The sequence below is a fragment of the Passer montanus genome, unplaced genomic scaffold (genome assembly GCF_014805655.1).
Source record: "Passer montanus isolate IOZ18808 unplaced genomic scaffold, ASM1480565v1 scaffold19, whole genome shotgun sequence".
Classification (NCBI taxonomy): Eukaryota; Metazoa; Chordata; class Aves; order Passeriformes; family Passeridae; genus Passer; species Passer montanus.
The window spans coordinates 553,506-575,653 of NW_024366480.1; the positions used below are offsets into that span (position 1 = coordinate 553,506).

Consider the following 22,148-nt stretch of genomic DNA (forward strand, 5'->3'; position numbering starts at 1 on the left):
AGATTTTGCTTCCCTGTTTTCGATTTTGCACATCACGTGTGCATTTTATTAATTAGCTCTTAGATGATATTTTTTTCTTTAACTTCTAATAAAAGGTGAAAAAGCATAAATCAGTGGACATAGTCACCAGTATTCTTAAGATGCCGTTTACACTAGTGGCTCGAATCAGAAGCAATGTCTTTTCCTTGGATGGCAGTGTCACAATCTCATGGTGCACTAATGATTAGCAGCACTTTAGAAAGGGGCTTGCAGCTGGAACTGCTGACATCCCCTTACTCTGAATTGTGCAGTTTGAAAAACTCCAGTTTGTTACAAGCACAAGATTTGATTATATTTATAACCAAGTCTCAAGACTTTGTAAAAGCTTTTATATCTAAAAATGAAAAATATAAAACAAACAACAGGGATTATAGAATTAGGGAACCGACAGCTCCTGTGAGCAGCCAGAAATTATCCTGGACCATACAGTCAGATGCAGTTACATGCACTAAGCTATGGAAAGTAGCCCTTACACCTTATTCATTTCTCTGACTCTTTAAAAAGAAAAACTGTAACACACATCTGTGACCTAGCAACAAAATGGTTTGAAATACTTTCCAGATCACTGAACTGTGCAATACCTTTAAAAATGGGATGACAAAAGGTCGCAGTGGGAAGTTAGTAGCTTCTTGCAGTTTGGAATGAAATTCTTCAATTGTCAAAGTAGAATTCTGTTGAGAAAAAAAAATTCTGTCTTGGTGACAAAATAATGGAAACACTTAGCAAGAGAAACTGTAACTGAAGAACCCTGAAATTGCTTAACAACTTGATATTGGTGAGAGAAATAAGAAAAGCATGCTGCATATTAAATGATTACCTTATTAAAATACACAAAGGAAAGCACAAGCATCTCAGACATTCAGTGCCTGTTGCTTAGAGTACAGTTTAAGTGTAAAGCATGCAAAGGCTTTTACATTTCAAACATCAGTTAAAGCTGCTTTTATACTATTTTTTTAATTTCACATTTTTCTACTGTTTTCTTTTGAAAAAGGACTGTTTACTATGTTCTAGGCCATGTAAGAAAGTCATTACTTTAGAGATGAAGTCATAATCATGAACTCCACAAGTTGGCAGGGCTGACCAAGGGAATAGCATATGTGGATTTTCCCAAGGAAAAAAATCCTCATCTGCTCCTAAGACCTCAAATGAAGTTAGAAATCAACTGTAAATAACAGTGGGAAAGCAGTTTTTATCTGAAAATCAGTGGAATGTGGATGTTCCCAAAGCCACCTTCAGCTTGTTTACTAGTTCTCCCTTCCAAAGAGAACCATGTGACAAGCACAACCCCATTAAACACTTACTTTGAATATGGAGATAAATGGAGAGCAAGAGTTACTAATGTTATACTGCCTACATTAAGCTTCCCTTTGACACAGACCAAGTGAGGGGGCATCCACTGCTGTCAGGTAGGGGTTTGGAAAGACACAAGCTAAGATTGTGAAGTCACCCCTCAGCCTTAGTGCTAAACAGTGCTGTCAGTCTTTGCTCCAAATGAAATCAGTGGCAACTGCAGCTGCTCAGAACAGATGTAAATCAGAGCACCACAACAGCATCTTCCCCAGTACATCCAATTATTGCTGAAGGAAATACGTGGGAGACAACAATGTCTGGCAGAGAGAGGACTTGACTGGGAGTAAAAAGAACCCTGGGCCAGATTTCACAGTTTGCATGTAAAAGGGCAGCCCAAGTTGACAGACATAGGTAAGAAAGAGCTGAAATTTTCATTAAGCCATACCATCAAATAGAGATTTTTTATCAATAAAGCGACTAAGTAGCAGCAGTGCCTTGCTGAGTTGACAATTGTTTGGTTCAATGACACTGAGATAGGGTTTTGCACTGCATAACTGCAGTCCAAACACACTCAGCTCACGCTTTTAACCATTGACACTATATATGTGTATAGAGAGCAAGGCTCTCTCCCTCCAACTAAACTAGGCAAGTCAAACCACATTTTACTACATTACAGGATTCAAGGTATGTCTACATTAGGGGTACTGCCAGTAGAGGATGGAAATGCTCTCATACCATTAAACCATAACAATACACTGGCAAAAATAGTCAAGGATATTCCTAGTAGGGAATAGCTGCCACTTGAGGGAAGCAAGTCAGGCTACTCATGTGAGCTCTGTCAGCAAGAGCTGGAGCTTCACTCTTGCACATTTGGTGTCCCTGAAGTACAATGAATGCAGTACATGTGACCCATTCATTTATAAAATAAACACAGCAAGCAAGGAAAAGGGAAAAGTACAGAAAAAATACTTGCTTACCACAAGTCCTAGCACAAGGGTACGCACTCTCTCCCCAATCTCTGGTGAAATGTCATTGCCAAACTGCTGTAAGGTTGTAAGAAATCTCTTCAGTTTGCTGAGCTGCCTAGCTCCACAAGCTGGCGGTAACTGCTGGTTAGCCAGAGAAGAGGAAGAGGAAGAGGATGGCCCATTGCTAAAGCCATTAGGAGGAGATGGAGCTCCATTTAATGCTGTTGGTGAATGGCTAGTGCCATTGGTTACTGAAAGAAAAAGAGACAGAGGATAAAATAAAGATTGGGGTTGGGGAAGAGATAGAGAGAAAAAGGAGACAGAGGGGAAAATCCATCAGCTTATGTTTTCTACACTTGACCTCAGAATTAATTAAGTTGTACAATCAAAGATAATTAGCCTTTAGACAGAATGACAATCTGCAGTTTATATCTATTTCCCAGTAGCTGGTGCTGAACGTTGTAAGGATTGGAAATAACAGCAGCTGCCTCTCACACAGCCCCTTCAAAATGCTCCTGGACCTGAAAAGCACCATTTGAATACCAGCCTTTTGTCAGAAGATTTTAAAATAGAGAGAGGGAAATGGAGAGAGAAAAAGCATGAGTGCATGTATGATTGAAGACCAAAAAAAATTGCTCTTTGGGGTAGGAAAAAACTGCAGACATATTTCATGAAGCCTCAGTTTATCTCTGAATATTTTTACTTGTGTTTTGTACACACAACTGACAGCTGTGTTTATAAAACAGGACTTTCACGTTTTAACCTTACACCACCCAATGAGAAGGTTATTTTTTCCAATACAGATTCCCTAGCTGCTAACATATGGAGCACACAAAGTTGTCTGTGCAGGTACAAATGCTGTCAATGCTCTGTGTCCTGAAGCCTTGCAGCAAGGGCAACCAGCTAGACTTCAGAAGACTTCTCAGAGATCATAAGCAAATCTCTCTGCTTTCACATGCCAGCACCTTATCTCTGAAAAGGATAAGAAATAATTTCCCTCCTTTTGCCAGGTTGCTGTGAGGATAACGATCTGAAGTACTAAACATTCAAAATTTATGGCAATAGATGCATGCAGACATACTGAAGAAAACAGAGAGTTTTTGGCAGTGCTTTCAGTTTGATTCTTATCCACACTCTAGAAGAGAGCAGAGAATCAAACTGAGGACATCCCCTTCCACTCAGGTTAGTTGGAACAGCAACACTCAAAACACACGCTGTTGAGGTTGAGTCTGATTTGCCAAAATGACAGCAAACAGTAAGAAAAAGGATGGCTCCCCTAGAAATACAAGTGTACCAGTGCACTGGCAGGTGTGGGCACACAGCATGTGACTCTACCTTGCAGCAGCTGCACTCGGTGGGCCACAGCCCTGGAGAAATTTTCTGATTTTTTTTTTTTTTGGGGGGGGGGGGGGGGGATCACTCAAGAACCCAATGAAAAAAAAACAACAAAAATCAGGAACTTGTGCAATCAAAAAGGCATAGCAGTATCAGTTTAACTTGTTTCCTATTTAAAAGCACACCAAGGGCAAGCTAGCAACTTTAAATATTTTCAATGTTTCTCAATGACCAGCCTCTCTGAAGCTAAACATCCCATTCTCCTCTCATTTTCTCCATGGATTGTCCTTATCTTTAACCAGGAAGTCCTTTTTTCAGGGTGGACACCTACTACTAGATATAAATCACTACCTATTACTATATTTAAATCACTGCCACAAACCTTCAAAGGACTTTTTGTTGCCCTAGTCACTGCCTTCCAGAGGAATTACAGAAAAAGCTGTGTGAATTGTTATCTAGCCTCTGCTTGTGTTTTCTCCTAGTTTTTGATTGCCTATTCTGGCTGCATGGCCTAGTGAGAACAAGGATTGGAAAATGCAGAAATAGGAAGAAGCTGGCCCCAGCAAGTTCAGCTCCCCATGAGGCTCCAGGTCACGCTCTGAGTGCTGCACTGGGGTGAGGTATCTGAGTAAACAAATGCATCGTGATTGCAAGGAGCTCACATAGCCAAAAGTCATCCTACCAGGAACCTAGAAAATAAGGACTAGGGAGAATAGCAACATGTCCTGCTGATCTACCCTGACACCACCCAACAACTCTGTCACCCATTAGGGGCTGCTCTAGGCAGAGGGTGCTGGGGCTGATCAAGAAAGCTGAAGAGAGAAGTGTGGAGTTCATTGCCTAGGATAGAGACAGGGAGAAGAAAGGCTGGTAAAGAACTCCTCCCACAACAAAAGAAATAATGAAATAGTCTCATGATTTCAGTGCTTTCCTTATAACATCTGAATGTGCCAATTGGCAAAGTTGTGAGTAATTTCTAAAACAAAACCACGTTGCTAATCCAAAAGAATTTAGCATTTAAAATTTCAAAATACAACACGTCAAGAATTTTTAATCATCTAAATCAAAGAAAACAAAATATATTCTAGATCAGAAAACAAATCAGATCTTTCTGGCCTACAGGCATTCCCACTGTAGTAATAATAAATGTAACACTCTGACAAAAATGACTATTTGGTACAAGCTGGAACAGCTAAGGACAAACTCCAAAATCTGACAGGGTAAAAAGCAATTAAAATCAGGGTTTTTTTAGACTTTGAGTCTTCAAATAAGGAGCCCCAAAAATCAAGCTGTGGTTCACACACCTTCCAAAGTGCTGAACTCAATCCAATAAAAAACATCCAGAAACATTGTGAGGACTGTGTGATTAAAGAACATTGTCATATTCCTTTTATGATTGCCAAAGATCATCCTGAACTGTAAGTAGTACATCACATTGGAAAGCTTAATGTGCAAGAATGTGATCCTGCAAAAACCTAGAAACAATTTAACTTTAGAATGAAGCAGCTCCAATGTGAAGCTACATCCAGGATGATTCAGGTGCTGGAGTTAAGCAAAACAGACAAATCTTTGCAGGATCAGGGTCACTGGGTTAAATGTGAGTTTATGTGAATAGCTGGCACAAACTCTCCTCACTGTTTAAGTTCAACATAAATTGTCAGGACAGGGTTCCCTGGAATAAGTAGTACAAAGGCCTCCAAGCTGGCCTTCTGCATAGAGGTGAATTTTAAATAAGGCATTTAACAGAGAGAAAGGGACTAAAACAGACTTAGGCAAGACAAATAGAAGATGCAGCCTTCATTCTGTTTAGGCATATGTATTCTACTGTTCTAAAAATGTTTTATTTAAAACGTGAAATGTAAACACATTCTCATGTTTATACTATTACAAGGCAGTATAAAAGAGACCAAAAAATTTGCAGCTAAATCTTACTATGAGAAATGTGGATCATTTCATGGCTGTGAAAAGAATAGTCCAGACAACGTGCCAGATTCAAATCTCAGTTACGCTGATATGAATGCAGCATACATCAAGACTAGGAGAGTTTCTTATATGTTTACATCAATAAGCTGAGACAAAGATGCAGCCTTAAGTGATTTAGAGATGTGATAACAGACTAGAAATCTCTAGATAAAAATTGTGAAAGGACTTCAATTTTGGTTTTATATCAATATTAACTAGACATTATATAGAACTGAAATCAGAATTCTTCACTGAAACATAAGCAGAAGGAAGATTAGTATTTTTTCATTATGAATTATCTCCAATTTAAAAACAAAAAACAAACAAACAAACTCCCTAAGGTTTCTATACTAAAGGGAATGGGATAGTTTAAAAACATAATGGCATGTAAGAGAAGAAGGTTTTCTGTCCTTCTTACAAGAGGGCTAACCTGATCATTAAGTACATGGGAAGCCAGTGCTCACTGTTCTTTGACACTGTGACCAAGTGGTTAATGAAATAATAACACAACTCTGAGCTGAATGTCTTAATACCTAAAGATGCATTAATCTGTTGTGAACTTTGTTTTGCTTAATGACTTTATCCCAATACAATCAAATGTTGTTCCTGCCACTTCATGCACCTTTCCCTTCACCTATTTTGGTTTCTGAAATACAGAATAGAAAGAAGATGGAAGAAAAGAAAGAAAATAAGACTAATTACACGTTGTGGGCGTAAATGAACTGGTTCTTGGAGCTCCTTGGGTAGTGGGAGGAGGTGGCATGGTTGGAGGCGTCAGCCTGGATTGTGTCTTCACATCCACAGGTGAGTCTGGCATTGTGGAATGCTTCTCAGTGCGATCTGCAACACACACCACAGGAAGACACCGGTTTATTTCCCCGAGCACACCCCTCTGACAAAAACTTAAAAGCTAATGCAAGAAGTGAGCCATTTCAGCATCTGCTGTGAAAGATTACACCTGATTATCTACTCCAGTGTGCTCTTCCCAAATGGCATCATCTAAACCTTACTTAAGGAGGTGCAACACAGATGGTAAGACCTCATTGTAGCAGTGCCGCATTATCTTTTGTTTTTATTTCCAGCATGTGCAGATGCTACCTCCCAAGCACTCCTAGAACTGCAATAATGCCACCTCCCTTCAAAGCTCTCATGTTAGCCAGGAGGAAAAAACAGATGAAGGAACAGGAAAATAATAAATCCCCCTATGACATCTCTTCCAGAACTAAAACCTGAAGCTCTTTAGTACAGGTGAGATATTGGGTGGAATATTGGTTGAAACAAGCTCTCTTCATGTCTCTTCTATATATCATCTGCTGCCTTCTCCATTGCTTCTCTTTGTAATCTTATGCTAAACTTTTGCTAAATACACACACCCCCTGGGCCACTTTACCACAGTGCCCCTGGTTATTCTCATATTCACCAGAAAAATAAATACATCATGCCAAAATGGTATGTCAATCATCTCATATACATACAATTATTTTCACATAAGCATGGAAGTTTGCACCATCACATATTAAGAACAACTTTCAATGCTCAAAACCTGCAAGATAAGCAGGAACATACCTCCCCAAGAAAACAAAACAAACATAAGGCAAAACCAGGAAAAAACTTAACACTTCTCTTGCAACTGAAGATCTAAATATACAACACACATGATGTAAAAGCTACAGAAGTGCACTCTTTTTCTCAACATCTTTTTGAATGACACTACCTTAAGTTGTTTTTTTTAAACCATCCAAGCCCATATGTTTCATTTATTAAGAATGGGCAAAACATAGCAAAATTTACCAGCTGAAGGCAAAATTAAAGCTTTCTCACTCATGCCAGCAGTTTAGCAAGCCATCTTGAAAAAAGATGAACGCAATGATGTTTAGCTTCTAATGGGAATAAGTGAAATTCTTCAGTCCCTTCTTTAGGGAGTTGGGGCTATTTACTTATACACAGCCCAGAAGAAGCCTTCCTGAGCTACACAAAACTATTCTGTAAAACAAGTAAGTGTTGCTGCTAATGGGCAAGCACATAAGTCTGTGGTTTTAAGTCAAAACATGTCACATTCTATAAATTCTGTCACTTCACTTTGTGACACAATTCCTTGTTCTTACTAACAGCATAGAAACTTCAATGAAATAATCGTATCTGAAATTTGCTCTGAGACACAAGAACAGAAATTCAATGCAATGCACACATTTAACAAAGAACAGGTATGTTTAAAAGAACCTCAAAACTTTTAATCATCAGAAAACTTAAATATGAGAAAGTTAAAAAAAAAAGGAAGGGGGAGGGAAAAGGAAAAATAAAAACAATCCCCACACCCCCAAAAATTAACAACACATAACAGATACCAATCTTTGTCTGAAATTGAAGAAACTGAGAAAGTAAGTAGTAAGTCCCAGAAGTGCAGCACGTCAGGTAGTGCAATTATAAAAGCCATCTTCAACCTTTGTTGAAATGCCTACAGGCAATGTTTCAGCTCTCAGGGAAAGGGAGTAATTTCATATAAAATTTAGAGACAAGTTTGGGGAAGATGAGCAGTGAAATACCCCCAGAATAGGACAAGGGGAATAGAGATACAATTTTATAGGATCTGTACTGTTGATCTAAGGTTGGCAAACCTCAGCTGTGGAGGGAAGAGTAACCACAATGATTACCTTAAAAATTAACGTTGTTACACAGGTAAGTAAGGTATGATTTGAAAATCAAGCAACAGTAAATTATTACATGCGAGTGAAATACCCCCAGAATAGGACGAGGGGAATAGAGATACAATTTTATAGCGTTGATCTAAGGTTGGCAAACCTCAGCTGTGGAGGGAAGAGTAACCACAATGATTACCTTAAAAATTAACGTTGTTACACAGGTAAGTAAGGTATGATTTGAAAATCAAGCAACAGTAAATTATTACATGCTAGAAAACAAAAACGGGTTTCTAAACAAATTCTGTATGTATTTCCTTTCTGTATCAGTATACTAAAACAGTTAAATCTGTATCTTCAATAAGCCATTAATTTACTATAAAGAACTATGAAAACTCATCTTGAAATGTTAATTGCTTCCTTAATAGCTGAATTCATCTTGCACTCACCTCAACCAACCTCAGCAACAAGGGAATAAATAGCTTTCAGCTCATGTTGCAACAGAGGGAAAGAGGCACAGCAGTGAGCCCAAGCCCTCCTAAATAAAGGCAAATATTTCTCCCATGCCAAGAAAGGAGAGAGAAAGGGAGGCTTGCCAGAGCTGGTGGGGAGATAACAGTGGGAACTGCTGGTCCATCTGGTTTTCATTCTGCTAACACTCACATTGAACTGTTAAGGAAGGCAGTCCAGGTACACAGATTTGAAGCATGTGGGAGCGCAGACACAGGCACAGAGATGGAGGTGGGTGGAAGAAGGAGTGAGAGAAATCGAGCTCCTCTAACAGACTGCTGCTCGCTGCAAGCAGGCACAGCCTGTATCCTCCAATTCAGCTGGTGATAACTAAAGCGATCCTGAGCTGTAACCAACCGCACGGCTCCTGCTCCCTCCCTTCCCTTCACTGCATTTCAAAGTTCAGGTTTGATCAGAAATGCTCAGATTAGAGGGGGGAGACTTCCCCACAAAGCTGGCAATGTTTTGCTACTTAAACTGAACATGGTCGTGGGAAATAGTGTGTTGGTTTTGCCCTCGAATTTCAGGTTGCCACTCTATCACAATCCAAATGGTTTTTGCTACCTCCAACAGTTTGCCACCCAGTCTGCAGAGTGCCGAACTTATCCACAGACCCCTGTACCTCCCATCTAAATCTAATAACATTAGGTTTGATTTTCCCAATTGCCTTTCTTTGGATGTCTTAGACATAAACACACTTTACATACCACTTACCTTTTTGTTACCTCTCTCCTTCCCTTGCAAAGCCCTAAAGCCTACTCTCCTACTGTGTGATCACAGGCAGGCAGATTTCCCTCTGACTGTTGGTAAGTTCCCTAGTCCTGCCTTCTTTAAGGAGATATTAAGGCTCTTTCCAAGCACACCCCAGAATATCTCTTGCCAGAATACAAGATTATTTTGTCAGAACAGAGATTCTCCATGGGGGCAGGGGAAAAGGGCTTTTGAAGAAGTACAATGCAAAATACAAAGCTTTTCCACATGCTTGGAAGACACCATCACACCACCCAGGAGAACAGCCTTTACAACTCTCTGTTCCACCCTCTTTAATAACAAAACCCCTGTGGGAGCCATTCTGCTCTTACTGCTACTGTTTTACCTGTTCCTTACCTTTTCCTACAGCTCCCTGAACTCTGAGGGAGTGGTGGGACTGGGAGCACCTGTCTACAGCACCCACCACTTTCCCACCACCCACAGCACCAGAGAACCTCAGCAGCTCTAAGACAGATCACTCAGGGGATGAAGTGGTGAGCCACAAATCAGAGCCACCACTGATAAAAGCCTTAACAGTTCTTGTGATCTGATCTTCCTAAAGCTTTTGGTGTCTGACACAGCCTATAACTCCAGCTTCTACAAATCATTATTTAATTTTTTAATTAATAAAAACAATAAGTCTAACAACCAACACTTTTTACTGTAATGGTTGACAAATAGCCTGATGATATGAAGCTAAAGACATAATGGTATTTAGGTCATATTCACAAGCCAATTTCCTTCAGACGTGGTATTTCACGAGGCTTTTAATGTATGAACATTTTTCATACAAACTCTCAGTGGATAGTCTGCTATTCATACATTCAGAGGTAATGAGGATTTGGTAAGGGAAGAAAGAATCCCTCCAGAGGAAAAACTCTGATTTTAACATATCAAAAACTACCTGGGTAAGATTTCACATACATGTGCTCCTGTTTTACAATACAGAGACATATACATTGAATTTCACCTGAAATTCAGAAGAACTTTCACCATGTCTTAAAATAGCTCAATTTCTTGAATTCAAAAACATGTTTATGCTCTTGAGTCAAACCAAACTCCCCACTTGCAAAGCTAGTTCTGGCTATCTTTTTCTTCAGATGGACCTTGACATTCAAACAATAATCCTGAATTAGGAAGGACACACCAGAAAGTTTCATACAGGCAGCATCCCACAGCATCTCATTTAAAAACATAGCCTGTATATACAGAGGGGGTAAATTCTTTCAGGTGCAACAATTTCTTCCACTGAATCCCTTTAAACAATGACAGACCTGTGCTCCTTAGCCCAGTTCAGATCAAATGGGACTGAAACCAGAGGTCCTCCAAACTGGAAGGAAAAGGAGACATCTGCAACTCATTCTGTAGTGTTCACTGCAATCAGTTCAGGATGGAGAAAGATGGTGAAATAATGGTCTAGTCCTAATCCATACACACAACCCTCTGGAGCAGCAAGAGACTAAGAATAAATTCAGAAAACATGTTTCAAGTATGCAGAGATCTATTACATTTGCTTTGGATTATATTTTTTATTTAAAAACAAACCCAAGCAAAACATTTTGAAATACACATTCTTGAATCTCCTTTACAGCATAGAGTGAAGAACTGTGATTTAACCACAGAAGTATTTTCCTTCATTTAAAATTAAAGAATGTTGTAAAACCAACTTTAAATTATGATATTTCTTCTGTGGATTTCTTGGTTCATGGAACTATACTGTTCTTGTTCATTCAGTTTTTATGATAGAGGTTTTTTTATCACTATATTTAGCTGTTAGGTGAACACTGATATTTACTGTAAGCACAGTCAGCTTCTGAACCAAACAAGGAAGAGACAAAGCATGTAGGAGCTGGGGCAAAGAGAGATGTGCCTGCATTCAAACTGATTTACTCTACTTCCTGTCCTCAACAAGATTTAGTCCATTTTTAAAACAAGACGGTCTTTCATAAATGGCAACATTTCAGCTCACATGGCACACTTCCAAGTCTAACGCATCAAGGAAAGCTGATGTATGGAACAAAATATGGAATATATAAATACTTTACTGATATCATTTCAATAGCCAATTCAATGTCAAGCATTTCTAGGAGTGGTGTGTTTTCAATTTCCTTTTTTAAATGAAAAAAAATTGTGGTATAATACGCTGTGGCATTTATTTTACTTTTAGTTAGTGCAAACAGTTCCAGATGTACACTCAGGCATGAAAGATTCTTAAAAGATGCTTTATATTGATTGTACAGTACTTTCTACTTTGGTGCCAACATTTAAAAAATAAAAATAAAACTTGCTAAATTAAAAGAGTCCATTGTCTTGTTTCCTTTAAACTCACAAAAAGAGCAAGCCCCACATATGACACAAGGGATTAGAACCTGCCTCCACCACCCAAGTTACAGGAATCGAGATCTAAATCTGAAGGATTTACTACTGATGGTTTCTTAGACACGTTGGACTAATTTTCATTATTTTGAGAGAGGTGGAAGAGAATTTGCAAGCAGGTAACCACAGACTGTGAGTCACAGTGGTGAGGAACCTGAAGTCAGACAGCCGCAAGTCCAGCCTAGGAGGACAAATTCCATAGTTCCTCCATCCATAATGCTATCATGTTGCAGCCAGGAAGAACATCTCCTTCAGATGTGGCCAAGCCACACAGCACCATCAGAAATAGGCAGTGTTTGTGGAGACCCACAACTCCTGAACCTCAAACCTTCTGCTGCACTGAGCAGGACAGTATTACAAGGTTGCCTCGGTTGAAAAGAACTCATTTCAGAATGCATGGTATAAGCCTGCCATATCTGGTAAATCCCACTCACTCCATGCACTGAACCCCTGGGGAAGGCTGCAAGTCATACCATGCAGCAATAAAACACGACATGTGAACAACACCGGTGCAGAACTTCTCCCTGCCAAGTAGGCCTGGGATTTGTTTGAGACTGGTACAGTCTTCATTCCATTCATCTCTCAGCCCTTTTGACTTCTTCTTGATAAATAAATAAGGACCTAAACACAATTAATGTTTTTGTTCTATACACAATGATCTCAAACAGGCATAATATAGACATAACTTTCTCTCAGCACCAGATGCAGTCATGTTATTGTCCTAGAAAGGAAACATCACTGCATTTCCAGTTCCCCAGTACAGAACTTTTACTTCCAGGTGATTTGCAGGATGAAGTATCAGAGATCAGCTCAGACTCTGTCTTTTGTCACAGAACATTACCTCTGCAAGGTTTATTCACAAGGAATCATAATCTATGTGAAGTGACTGATGGATATGAACAGCAAAGTTTTCAGATGACATAACATTTCAATGCTTCTTTAGCGTGCTGGCTATGAAGCTCACACATTGAAGATGACCCTTTTACAAGAGCAATATCACAATTTTGCTGCAGTCTTATCTTCATTCTTCTCTGCTCAGATAGTTGAACAATTCATATCACCAGCTATTCTTCAGAATAAATGAAAGCACATTCAATTTATCCATTTATGCTCATTTAATATGCAACAGCTAGAAGAAATTCTGTATCCTGGGAGTTCACTGAAGTTATCTGAGGCCAAGTTATAAGAGTTTTCTTCAGCTGTGCTAAAATAAACCTTGAGCATAATACAATCTCCTCTGTCTCCCAAAAGCTGAAAGGGATTTTTGTGCTACTGTCTCCCAGTTTTGGTAGAGCTTGCGGATGACATAAAGCAGGTAAATAGTGAAAATGCTTTATTGTCACGTTCTTTGTCCACAGTGGTACCTTGACTCGTCCTAACAATCACGACAGTGAACCACAAATGCAGAAGCATTCTCTTTGATTTCAGTTCTCTATGGTGAGAGGTTCTGACTGGCAAAAAAACTTGGTCACACACTCATGGCTTAGCAGCTGAAGGCCAGATAATTGCACATATTATGAAATAAGTAATGCATGAGTTCAGTCTCAGAATTAAGACAAAAATGTCATGACTTGCTTTGCTTGGACATATTATTTTTTTCCTGAAAGAAATAAACTTGCATTACCATATAATTACCTTTTTAAAGAGGGGGAGAAATAGAAAAATAAACTTTTCTCTCTCACTTAACAATCTGACATGTTTTGACAGTTTCAAAACTATCATAAATTCACTTTCAGTTATTTAATAAAAACTGGCTCATGTCAGAATTGCACCTTTTTTTAAATGCCTCTTTTCTCCTTCACCCTTTCTGGCTTTGCAAATTTTACCATGCATAATTGCTTGGATGCAGGAATGCAGGGAAGAAGAACACATTCTAAATCTAGATCTGCTGCCACCATAAAGGTTTATGAAATACTTAGTGAGAACAGACAAGCAAAATAAGGGCCAAACTGTGGCAGCTGCCCTGAGTTTCCATAAGCCCCCGGAAAATAAAATCTACAAGTTGCTTTTCGTGGATGAATATACAACACTTGGCCTGTAATGAAGCTGAAGACAATGTGGATTTCTTTTAAATATTCCACCAAACATCATGAAAATTCCTCTATATATGAACTAATACAGTTAATAAGCAACAGTCCCACAATCAGTATTGAAATACTATTTTCCCATTTACATTGTTTCCTAGATCTTTTCTTTTTGTTGACAAGCTATCCAACTAAGAACTGTGTGTTTTGAGTGGCTCTCCTGTGTTTCACATCACAGGAAGTATTGCTGCTATTCCAAGCCCAGCTCACTGAACACTGAGGCTCAAGTGAAGTGACAGTGGCACTCTCTGCCTCTGGCATGAAGAACTGAAAAACAGCCAAAGCAAGCACTGGCCAAACTCACACCCCAGCCTCTCTGATAAGCTACAGAGGTGACCACCCCTCTACATTAGCAATCAATCCCTTTACTTATATCAAGGAAATCTTCAGCATGCTTTCAGTACTTTCTGTACTGAAAGTATTTTCAGGAGTACTCTCCCAAAGGCTCCCTGACCAGTAACTCATTTCCTTTCTGCATCATTCCTGGAAGGCCTACCCTTGTCAGGATTACACACTAGTTGACAAACTACAGATGAAGGCAGACTGATATCTAAGAAATACAAATACCATCAGAATCTAATTGGCCTTGTTTGCATGCTCTTATATACTCAACCACACACAACACAGATCCTTCCCACCAGAATGAAGATTTTTCTCTCACAACATTAACTGAAATTTCATAACTTGGTCTCCAGAAGTATATTTATGTTTTTAATCCAAAGTTTGCCTTGTCCTAAATTAACAGTAAATAACAGAATCATGGGAAGACTTGGGTTGAAAGGGACCTTCAAGATCATCCCCTTCCAGTCCCCCTTGCATCAACAGGGACACCTTTTACTAAACCAGATTGCTCAGAGCCTCATCCAACCTGGCCTTAAACATTTCCAAGGATAAGGCACCCACAGAGTCTCTGGGCAACCTGTTCCAGTGCCTTATCATCCTCATAGTACAGAACTTTTCTCTAATAACCAGTCTAAACACACTCTCAGTTTGAAACCACAGTTTGTTAGACAATGCTAGAAGTCTGAAGTAAAATAATTATAAACTTCTTTATTTTTAATGCACTTATATAGAGTGTAAAGGATATCTGTACTCATTTTAGAAAAGTCCTAAGACAACACTGATACCATATTTCATTAGATTTAGCTGGAACTGAAGTCTCCAATATAGACTACACAAACTAATCTAAAGCAACTTATTGTCCCCTTCCAGTCCCACTTGCATCAACAGGGACACCTTTCACTAAACCAGGTTGCTCAGAGCCTCATCCAACCTGGCCTTAAACACTTCCAAGGATAAGGCACCCACAGAGTCTCTGGGCAACCTGTTCCAGTGCCTTATCATCCTCATAGTACAGAACTTTTCTCTAATAACCAGTCTAAACACACTCTCAGTTTGAAACCACAGTTTGTTAGACAATGCTAGAAGTCTGAAGTAAAATAATTATAAACTTCTTTATTTTTAATGCACTTATATAGAGTGTAAAGGATATCTGTACTCATTTTAGAAAAGTCCTAAGACAACACTGATACCATATTTCATTAGATTTAGCTGGAACTGAAGTCTCCAATATAGACTACACAAACTAATCTAAAGCAACTTATTTTAATTCAGGAAATTTAGGCAATAAACTCCTCTGCCAAAAAGCAAAAGAAGTTACTACAGCTGTACTTTCAAGAGGCATTGCTTATATTTGTATAACATGTCATGTATAACATGCTTTAGGCTTAAAAATAATCAAATATGGGTGTAGGAGGTGATATTTTACACGGTTATACATATGAAAAGATAACACAGGGACTACCAAGAAGGTTAATGTATATATTTTTGGCTTTGCTCGATCTTAAAATGTGGAATTTGTCATGGACAAGTCAACATCCTGTAAGGTATAGAGTGGTGGTGGCCATCCTGGGATAGGCTGCTCCCCGCCACCTTGTGGATCAAGGTCCCAAATCCCTGCTCTACCAGACTGCACCATTTTACCCAGGCAAAAACCCAGTTCCTCCAAGCGATATTTCAAACAGTGAAAAGTCTGTTCCATTAGACTAGATGTGCAGGTCTGGGGAGCAAGACCATACCCATAATACTGAAAGCAGAGGCAGCCAAACTCCCTCTCTACCAAGTATCAGAACAGTCTGAGGAAGTCTGCTTATTCCTGCCATCTAACACAGACAGCTAAATTAGCAGACTAAATGTCCCATATAATCACTAGAGACTTAGAGTCTCTAATTTTTTAATCTCTATGGCTGCTAAATCGGGCATAAACATTCCCATATAGATCTAGGTTCTTTGCCTCCTGAGAACCAGAAGCATTCAGACTGCTCTCACAGTGTGGCTGCTGTACACAGCAATTGGTGGTCCTCAGCGACCAGGCATAATAACTCCTTGGCTTCTATTCAGCCACTCAAGACTGGTATCAATCCACCAATGAAAATATATAATGAAGCATATTTCCCCCAGAAACCCTTGCTCTCTCCAAACTTACAGCTGGCACTGTAAGTTACTGGCACTATCAGCAAAAGTGGAACTATAGGCTTTCCCCATCCAGGTATTATACACTGACAATCTCCAATAGTGCAATTTATTATACTCATCAGTACTTTGGGATTTATAGAAATACACACTCTGGAAGACTATCATTTCATATCATCAGATGATGCCATTAAAGATATCCTTTATTTACATGACTCACTGTCTAGACAGAGTGTGAGAAAATACCCACTATTAGTTACAAGTCAGCTCCTCCTCAGTGCCACATGTCACACCAAATGTCTTTTATTTGGGCACTGGATTACACCTTAATAAATCAGTGGGGAGGTGAGAAGGGGGAAAGAGAGCCTCAAAAACTTCACAAGAAATGAAGACTCGAATATCTTCTTAAATGAGACAATACTACTTATTGACAAATAAGCTCCCAAGAAAGAAAATACTACCATTAGCAAACCCAAAACTGTGTTTTGAATCATCTGGCCTAACACATCACATGCACTCTTAAAAGTGATGTGAAATAGCATAAGCATATAAAGGAAAAAGGAAAGGAAGGAATTTGTGTATGTCATTTAAGACTAACAAGTATAAAACCAGATTAAACCTCTTTCTGAAGCCAGCAAATTCACACAAAATCATGTAGCACAGAAATCTCTGGTGATCTCACCCAGAAAGAAAGATGCTGGGTTAGCCTTGCAGGCAGACTCCAGCTCCAGAAACACTCAGGAATATGTGTTTAACTATAGACACTGAAAACAGCTGTAGGTAAACTAATGAGACCACTCACAGGGTATACAATTACACGCAACGTTTCTAGACCTTAAAGCATCACAGCAGTCTTAGTCTTGCACAATAAAGCTTAAACTTCCTCCTTTTGAAGCATCTTCCCTACGTTTTGAATTTTAAATAGCAGACCCCAGCTGAAGCCTGAATTGAAAGAAAAATCTGCAATTATTACAGAATCCACAGAAAATATACACAAATTTTTTAAACAATTTCAGGTATCATTGCATTGCCATGATTGATGATGGTTGTACAATACATACATCATTTCAAGCCCAGCAGATACAAATTAAATGTTTAGGATTTTTTTTCCCCTCAACAAATACATCTAAAAGGTTTTTATATTTATAGAACAACATTTTCATCAAGCTACCTAAACCTATTACTCCAATATGGCAATATTGATCTTTGTGCATCAGTGCTGCTTCTACGGCTTTCTTCTGTACATGCAGATATGTGCATATCTGTGCAGGTATGTGCACACACTTGTACACATATGTGACCAAATTTTACTTAGGTTTGGTTCTGTGTATAAGAATATTTACTGTGATTCTTTATTTTTTTAACATTCAAATTCAGAAAACTGTAAGAGGGAAAGAGCCTTCAATTGCACTGAAGGGAGTGTTAAATGGAGGGGAAACTTCAGGGCGAGAAGTCAGACACGAAAGAGAAGCCGCTCAATGATACGAATGCAAGCAAAATATTGACAAAGTAAGGAAGTCTGATGCATTTGAACTCTGAATCTTCAATGTGAATGTGCTTAACCCTTTCTGATATGATTACATTCTCTTGCATATTAAAAAAAAAATCTTATGAAATGTAGCTTTAACTTTCTCTGTGCTATGGAAACACCCTACATTTGGCCTTGGTCCTACTTGGGCATATACATTTTGTGTCCCTGAGAGGTGGGTTAACCAGAAGAGAGGCCATTTTTATGAGAAAAAGCAGAGTATTCCCAGCAGGACGGAAACCGCGCGGAGGGGCAGAGGAGCCGCGGGAGCACCGGGCACGGCCACGGGCAGTGACACCGCTAGAGGGAGCCGGCATTGTGCCGCGGCACTGGGAAAAACCCCGGCCCGCACGGAATGCTCAAAGCAAATGGCAAGCTGCTCAGAAAGCCTAAGGGACACGCTTCAAGAACAGTTCTTCCCAATATCTTCAGCCGCGTGATGTAAAGGAGAGCCTATGATACTCTGTGTGTGTGCGCGGGCCAGTATGTATATTCTGTGCCCACAGTGCCAACAGAATATTAAGTAATTGTCCCTAAAATTCAGCCATATTAATTTCATTCTCAAAAGAGCAACTAGACAGCCCTGGCTCCAACAAAACACCTATTTCAGTGCCTCCTATTGTCGCCTTTCACTCCAGTGAAACGAGAGTTTCCAACTACACCTTCCCTCCCCCACTTTCCCCTGCCTGGCTGATAGCTTTCTATGTGAAACATTCCAAAAGTGGAATTGCTGAAGACAATAGGCAGTGTCATGCCTGCAACTCACACTGTATCTAGTCATAAAACCTGGATTGTGCAACACAACTACAGCCACGTGACAATGGCAAAATTTCACACCGTTTCGTTTTTGCACCAAAACACAGAGAATCAAACAAAACCTGGTATCTCCCTCACATTATAATCAGTCAGAGAGATCAAAAGGCAAGCAGGGAAGAAGTAAAGGCTCACATAGATCTTTATAAACATCCTTTCAGCACCACATACGTGCTAAGAAAGCTAAATCCCAAGGGCAGATACAATTCAAAAGTACAGAGAGATAGTGACTGCACTGGCATCCCCTGTGAAAACATATTTCTTTCTTCTTGGAATATAAGATGTAAAGCACATCAGTACTTTTCTTGTGAGCTCTAAACTGCTTGGATATAAAGAAATGCAGAACTGCTGAACTGCAACTATCTATGGCAAACTCTAAAATTATGAAAGGAAAATTAAAAAATGGGGGAATAGGTGCACCTGGATGAAATACTAAACAGTTAACAAGAATAACTGTCCCCAAATGAGTTCCTAGCCATTATCTTTTCCATAATTATTGCAAGTACTTTCAGCAACTGTGCATACAAATGACCCATTAGAAACTTAACAGGTCATTTCCAAAGGTGATTATGAGCCCTGACTTACAAAGCTACTTGGGTTTTCACACAATTCTGTTCAGTGCCAACAATCTGCACAAAATTAAGATAAAATGTGTTTCCAAAACACTAAGTGGAAATAAACTTTCAGAAACTAAAAGAAGGTGTGAGATGGTGAACACCAATTAATCAAATGCATCTTCATAAATGAAACCTTTAAAAATTTGCTTTTGTCTGTGCTCTGATGTCAGGAGAATGGAAAGGAGGCAGCAATCATACATTACAGCCCTTACAATGCCCCACACTACAATAAATAATGATGAGTGTCACTGTGAAAAGTCTAAGGCTAGGCAGGAGAGATAAAAATCATAGTAGGCTATCAGAGTGGACATCTGCTGTAGAACACAGTATGGAGAGTAGAAACATGGCAGTAGATAAAGATGAACCCAAATGAACTTCTTAAAGCAACAACAAGATGCTCTTCACCTCAGTGGTCCTTCTCGGCCCTGTTTCTTAATGGGCAGCTGTGCTGTTGCAACAAATGAACAAGCAATAGGTCTGGCTAGAAAATATTAGAAAACTATTCAGAAGCACCATTTAAGGTGAGTAATAAAGAACAAGAGTATAGATGTACAGCTTCCTCAGTTGCTGAGGTTGTTAAAGAAACAGCAGGAGACACAAAAACAGATCCTGGCACTCCTACTGTGAGTGGCTTGGGCAGGTTGTAAAGAAATTAACTGAGCAAAACCAGAATAGATTCACTTAAAATGTGCAGAGGAAAAAAGGTGAGAGGAAGCATCCCAAGCTATATTAACCATAAGAAACAAAAGGCATGATCAGTTTTCATTCATATCAAATAAATAAGAAAATGAAACTATAAAAGACTATAGTCTTAACTGAAACTGAACAAAGATATTGACCTAGGTTATGCTTAAATCTGTCTCAACAACAAGGAAAAAATGGGCAAGGAGTATCCAAGTAAACTTGGACAAAAAACCCCCTTGATTCTGGAATCATATATGTAATTTTTTTTAAGGAAGTATTGCAATGGAAAATGGGACTGTTATACTGCTTGTTCTTTTCTCACTTTCTCTTCTAATACAAAGAGAGAAGAGGTAAAACAAACACATTGAGATACTATTACATTGTCAGGCCTGAGGTCTCAGGAGACTCTCAACAGACTTTTCCTTTTCTCCAGAAATCCCAAACTCTTGCAAGAACGGGTACAAGAAGTTGTATAGCCTCATTGGTTCTGCAGGGAATCAGCAGCCTTCTGTCTATTGCTTCTGTCTAATATTTAAAACAATCTATCTTTGTCTTTTCCTTTTTCTAAACCATCTCAAATGTAGGCTTTAAACAGATGCTTTACATCATGTTATGTCATACTGGAACAAACAGCTCCTCGAAAGGCTGAACTTCTATTTGTGATTATTTATCTAAAAGCTGTGTTTTCTTTTAAACTGTATATATTTTGCTGGACTGCATCTACTGACAGCTAAATTCTCAAGCCTTCAACCTGCCATCTCAAAGAAGCAGATTCGAAAGAGTCCAAGTAGATTTTACTGTCAGTCTGTAATGAGAGTAAAATTATAAATCTCTTTACCAAAAGCCAGCTGCTTCATTCTTAACTCTGATCCCCCCTTTTCTTTTGCATTCTAGCTAGCATACAGCTGCAATAAATGTGGCTCTTCTCACAAGCCATGCAGATGTTAACAGTTCTGTAGGACATCAAGAAACATTTCAAGAATCTTGTAAGTGCTGACTAAACTTGCTTGAATAACCCACTCTATCTCCTCCACATTCCTATTCAGTAACATTAGTCTTCCTGAATATATTAAGGGGGAAAAAAACTACCATTTAAGCTAAGGCTTTAATGCCTAGGTCTGAATGCACTATCAGTAAACAAGGAATGTTCTTAAGCCATCAGACAACAGATATTCAGATAGTAAAGGAAAGGGAGTCAATTTATTCTTTGCCACAATGAGTAATGCATTTTTTGTTTCTTATCTATGCAAGAGTAGTAAAATTAATGTCTGAATATATATATTTATAAAAGTCATGGCTGTATATATTTGAAAGAATGGATCAGAACTAAAGCAAGATCTTTTCTTTTCTAGTAGTGAAATGGATTAATACTAAATTAGAGCGAAGAAGTTCAAAGTGCTACCTAGTACATTTTTATTAAAGTTATATTAGCATGACAGTCATATGCATTAAAGATTAAGCTAAAGCCTCAAACCACAGTCAGCAGCAGCAAGAGTCCAGCTGTGCAGGTAGAGGACTAGATACAAAATGCATTAATTAAGTGGGTTTATAGTAGAGATGCTGTTTTAATATTCTTTTCCTCTTCAAGCAGTGTGCTGGGGTAGAGCTAATTTTCTTCTTAGCAGCTAATGTAGTGCTGTGTTTTGGGTTTATGCTGGAAACAGTGTTGGTAACACAGGAATGTTTTAGCTAAGGCTGAGTGGGGCTTACAGAGAGTCAGGTTTTTCTGCTTCTCACCCCTCCCAGCAGCGGTGCACAAGGAGTTGGGAAGGGGACACAGCTGGGACAGCTGACCCCAACTGACCCAAGAGACATCCCACACCATGTGATGTCATGCTTAGCAATAAAACTGGGAGGAAGGTTGGCTGGGAGGCTGCTGCCTGGGGACTGGCTGGGTATCAGTCAGTTGGTGGTGAGCAGTGGTATCAGTTGACTTTCTTGGGTTTTTCTCTTTATTTGCTATTTTACCTTTTATTACATTTATCACTATTATTACTGCTATTACTGCTATTATTATCATTACAATTTTATTTCAATTATTAAACTGTTCTTATCTCAACCCACAACTATTCTCACTTTTACCC

General features: G+C 39.1%; 1 protein-coding gene across 4 annotated transcripts in view; it reads right to left on the minus strand.

Annotated features, from left to right (window-relative positions):
* RUNX1T1 (RUNX1 partner transcriptional co-repressor 1) overlaps positions 1–22,148 on the minus strand; it is a 115,232-nt gene that overhangs the window by 44,566 nt on the left and 48,518 nt on the right. For all 4 annotated transcript variants that reach the window (XM_039706175.1, XM_039706176.1, XM_039706178.1 and 1 more), the window contains 3 exons: positions 6,297–6,434; positions 2,307–2,548; positions 621–710 (listed from right to left, as the gene is read on the minus strand). In XM_039706175.1, coding sequence (XP_039562109.1) covers positions 621–710; positions 2,307–2,548; positions 6,297–6,434 — 470 coding nt within the window. The remainder of the gene's footprint in view (positions 1–620; positions 711–2,306; positions 2,549–6,296; positions 6,435–22,148) is intronic.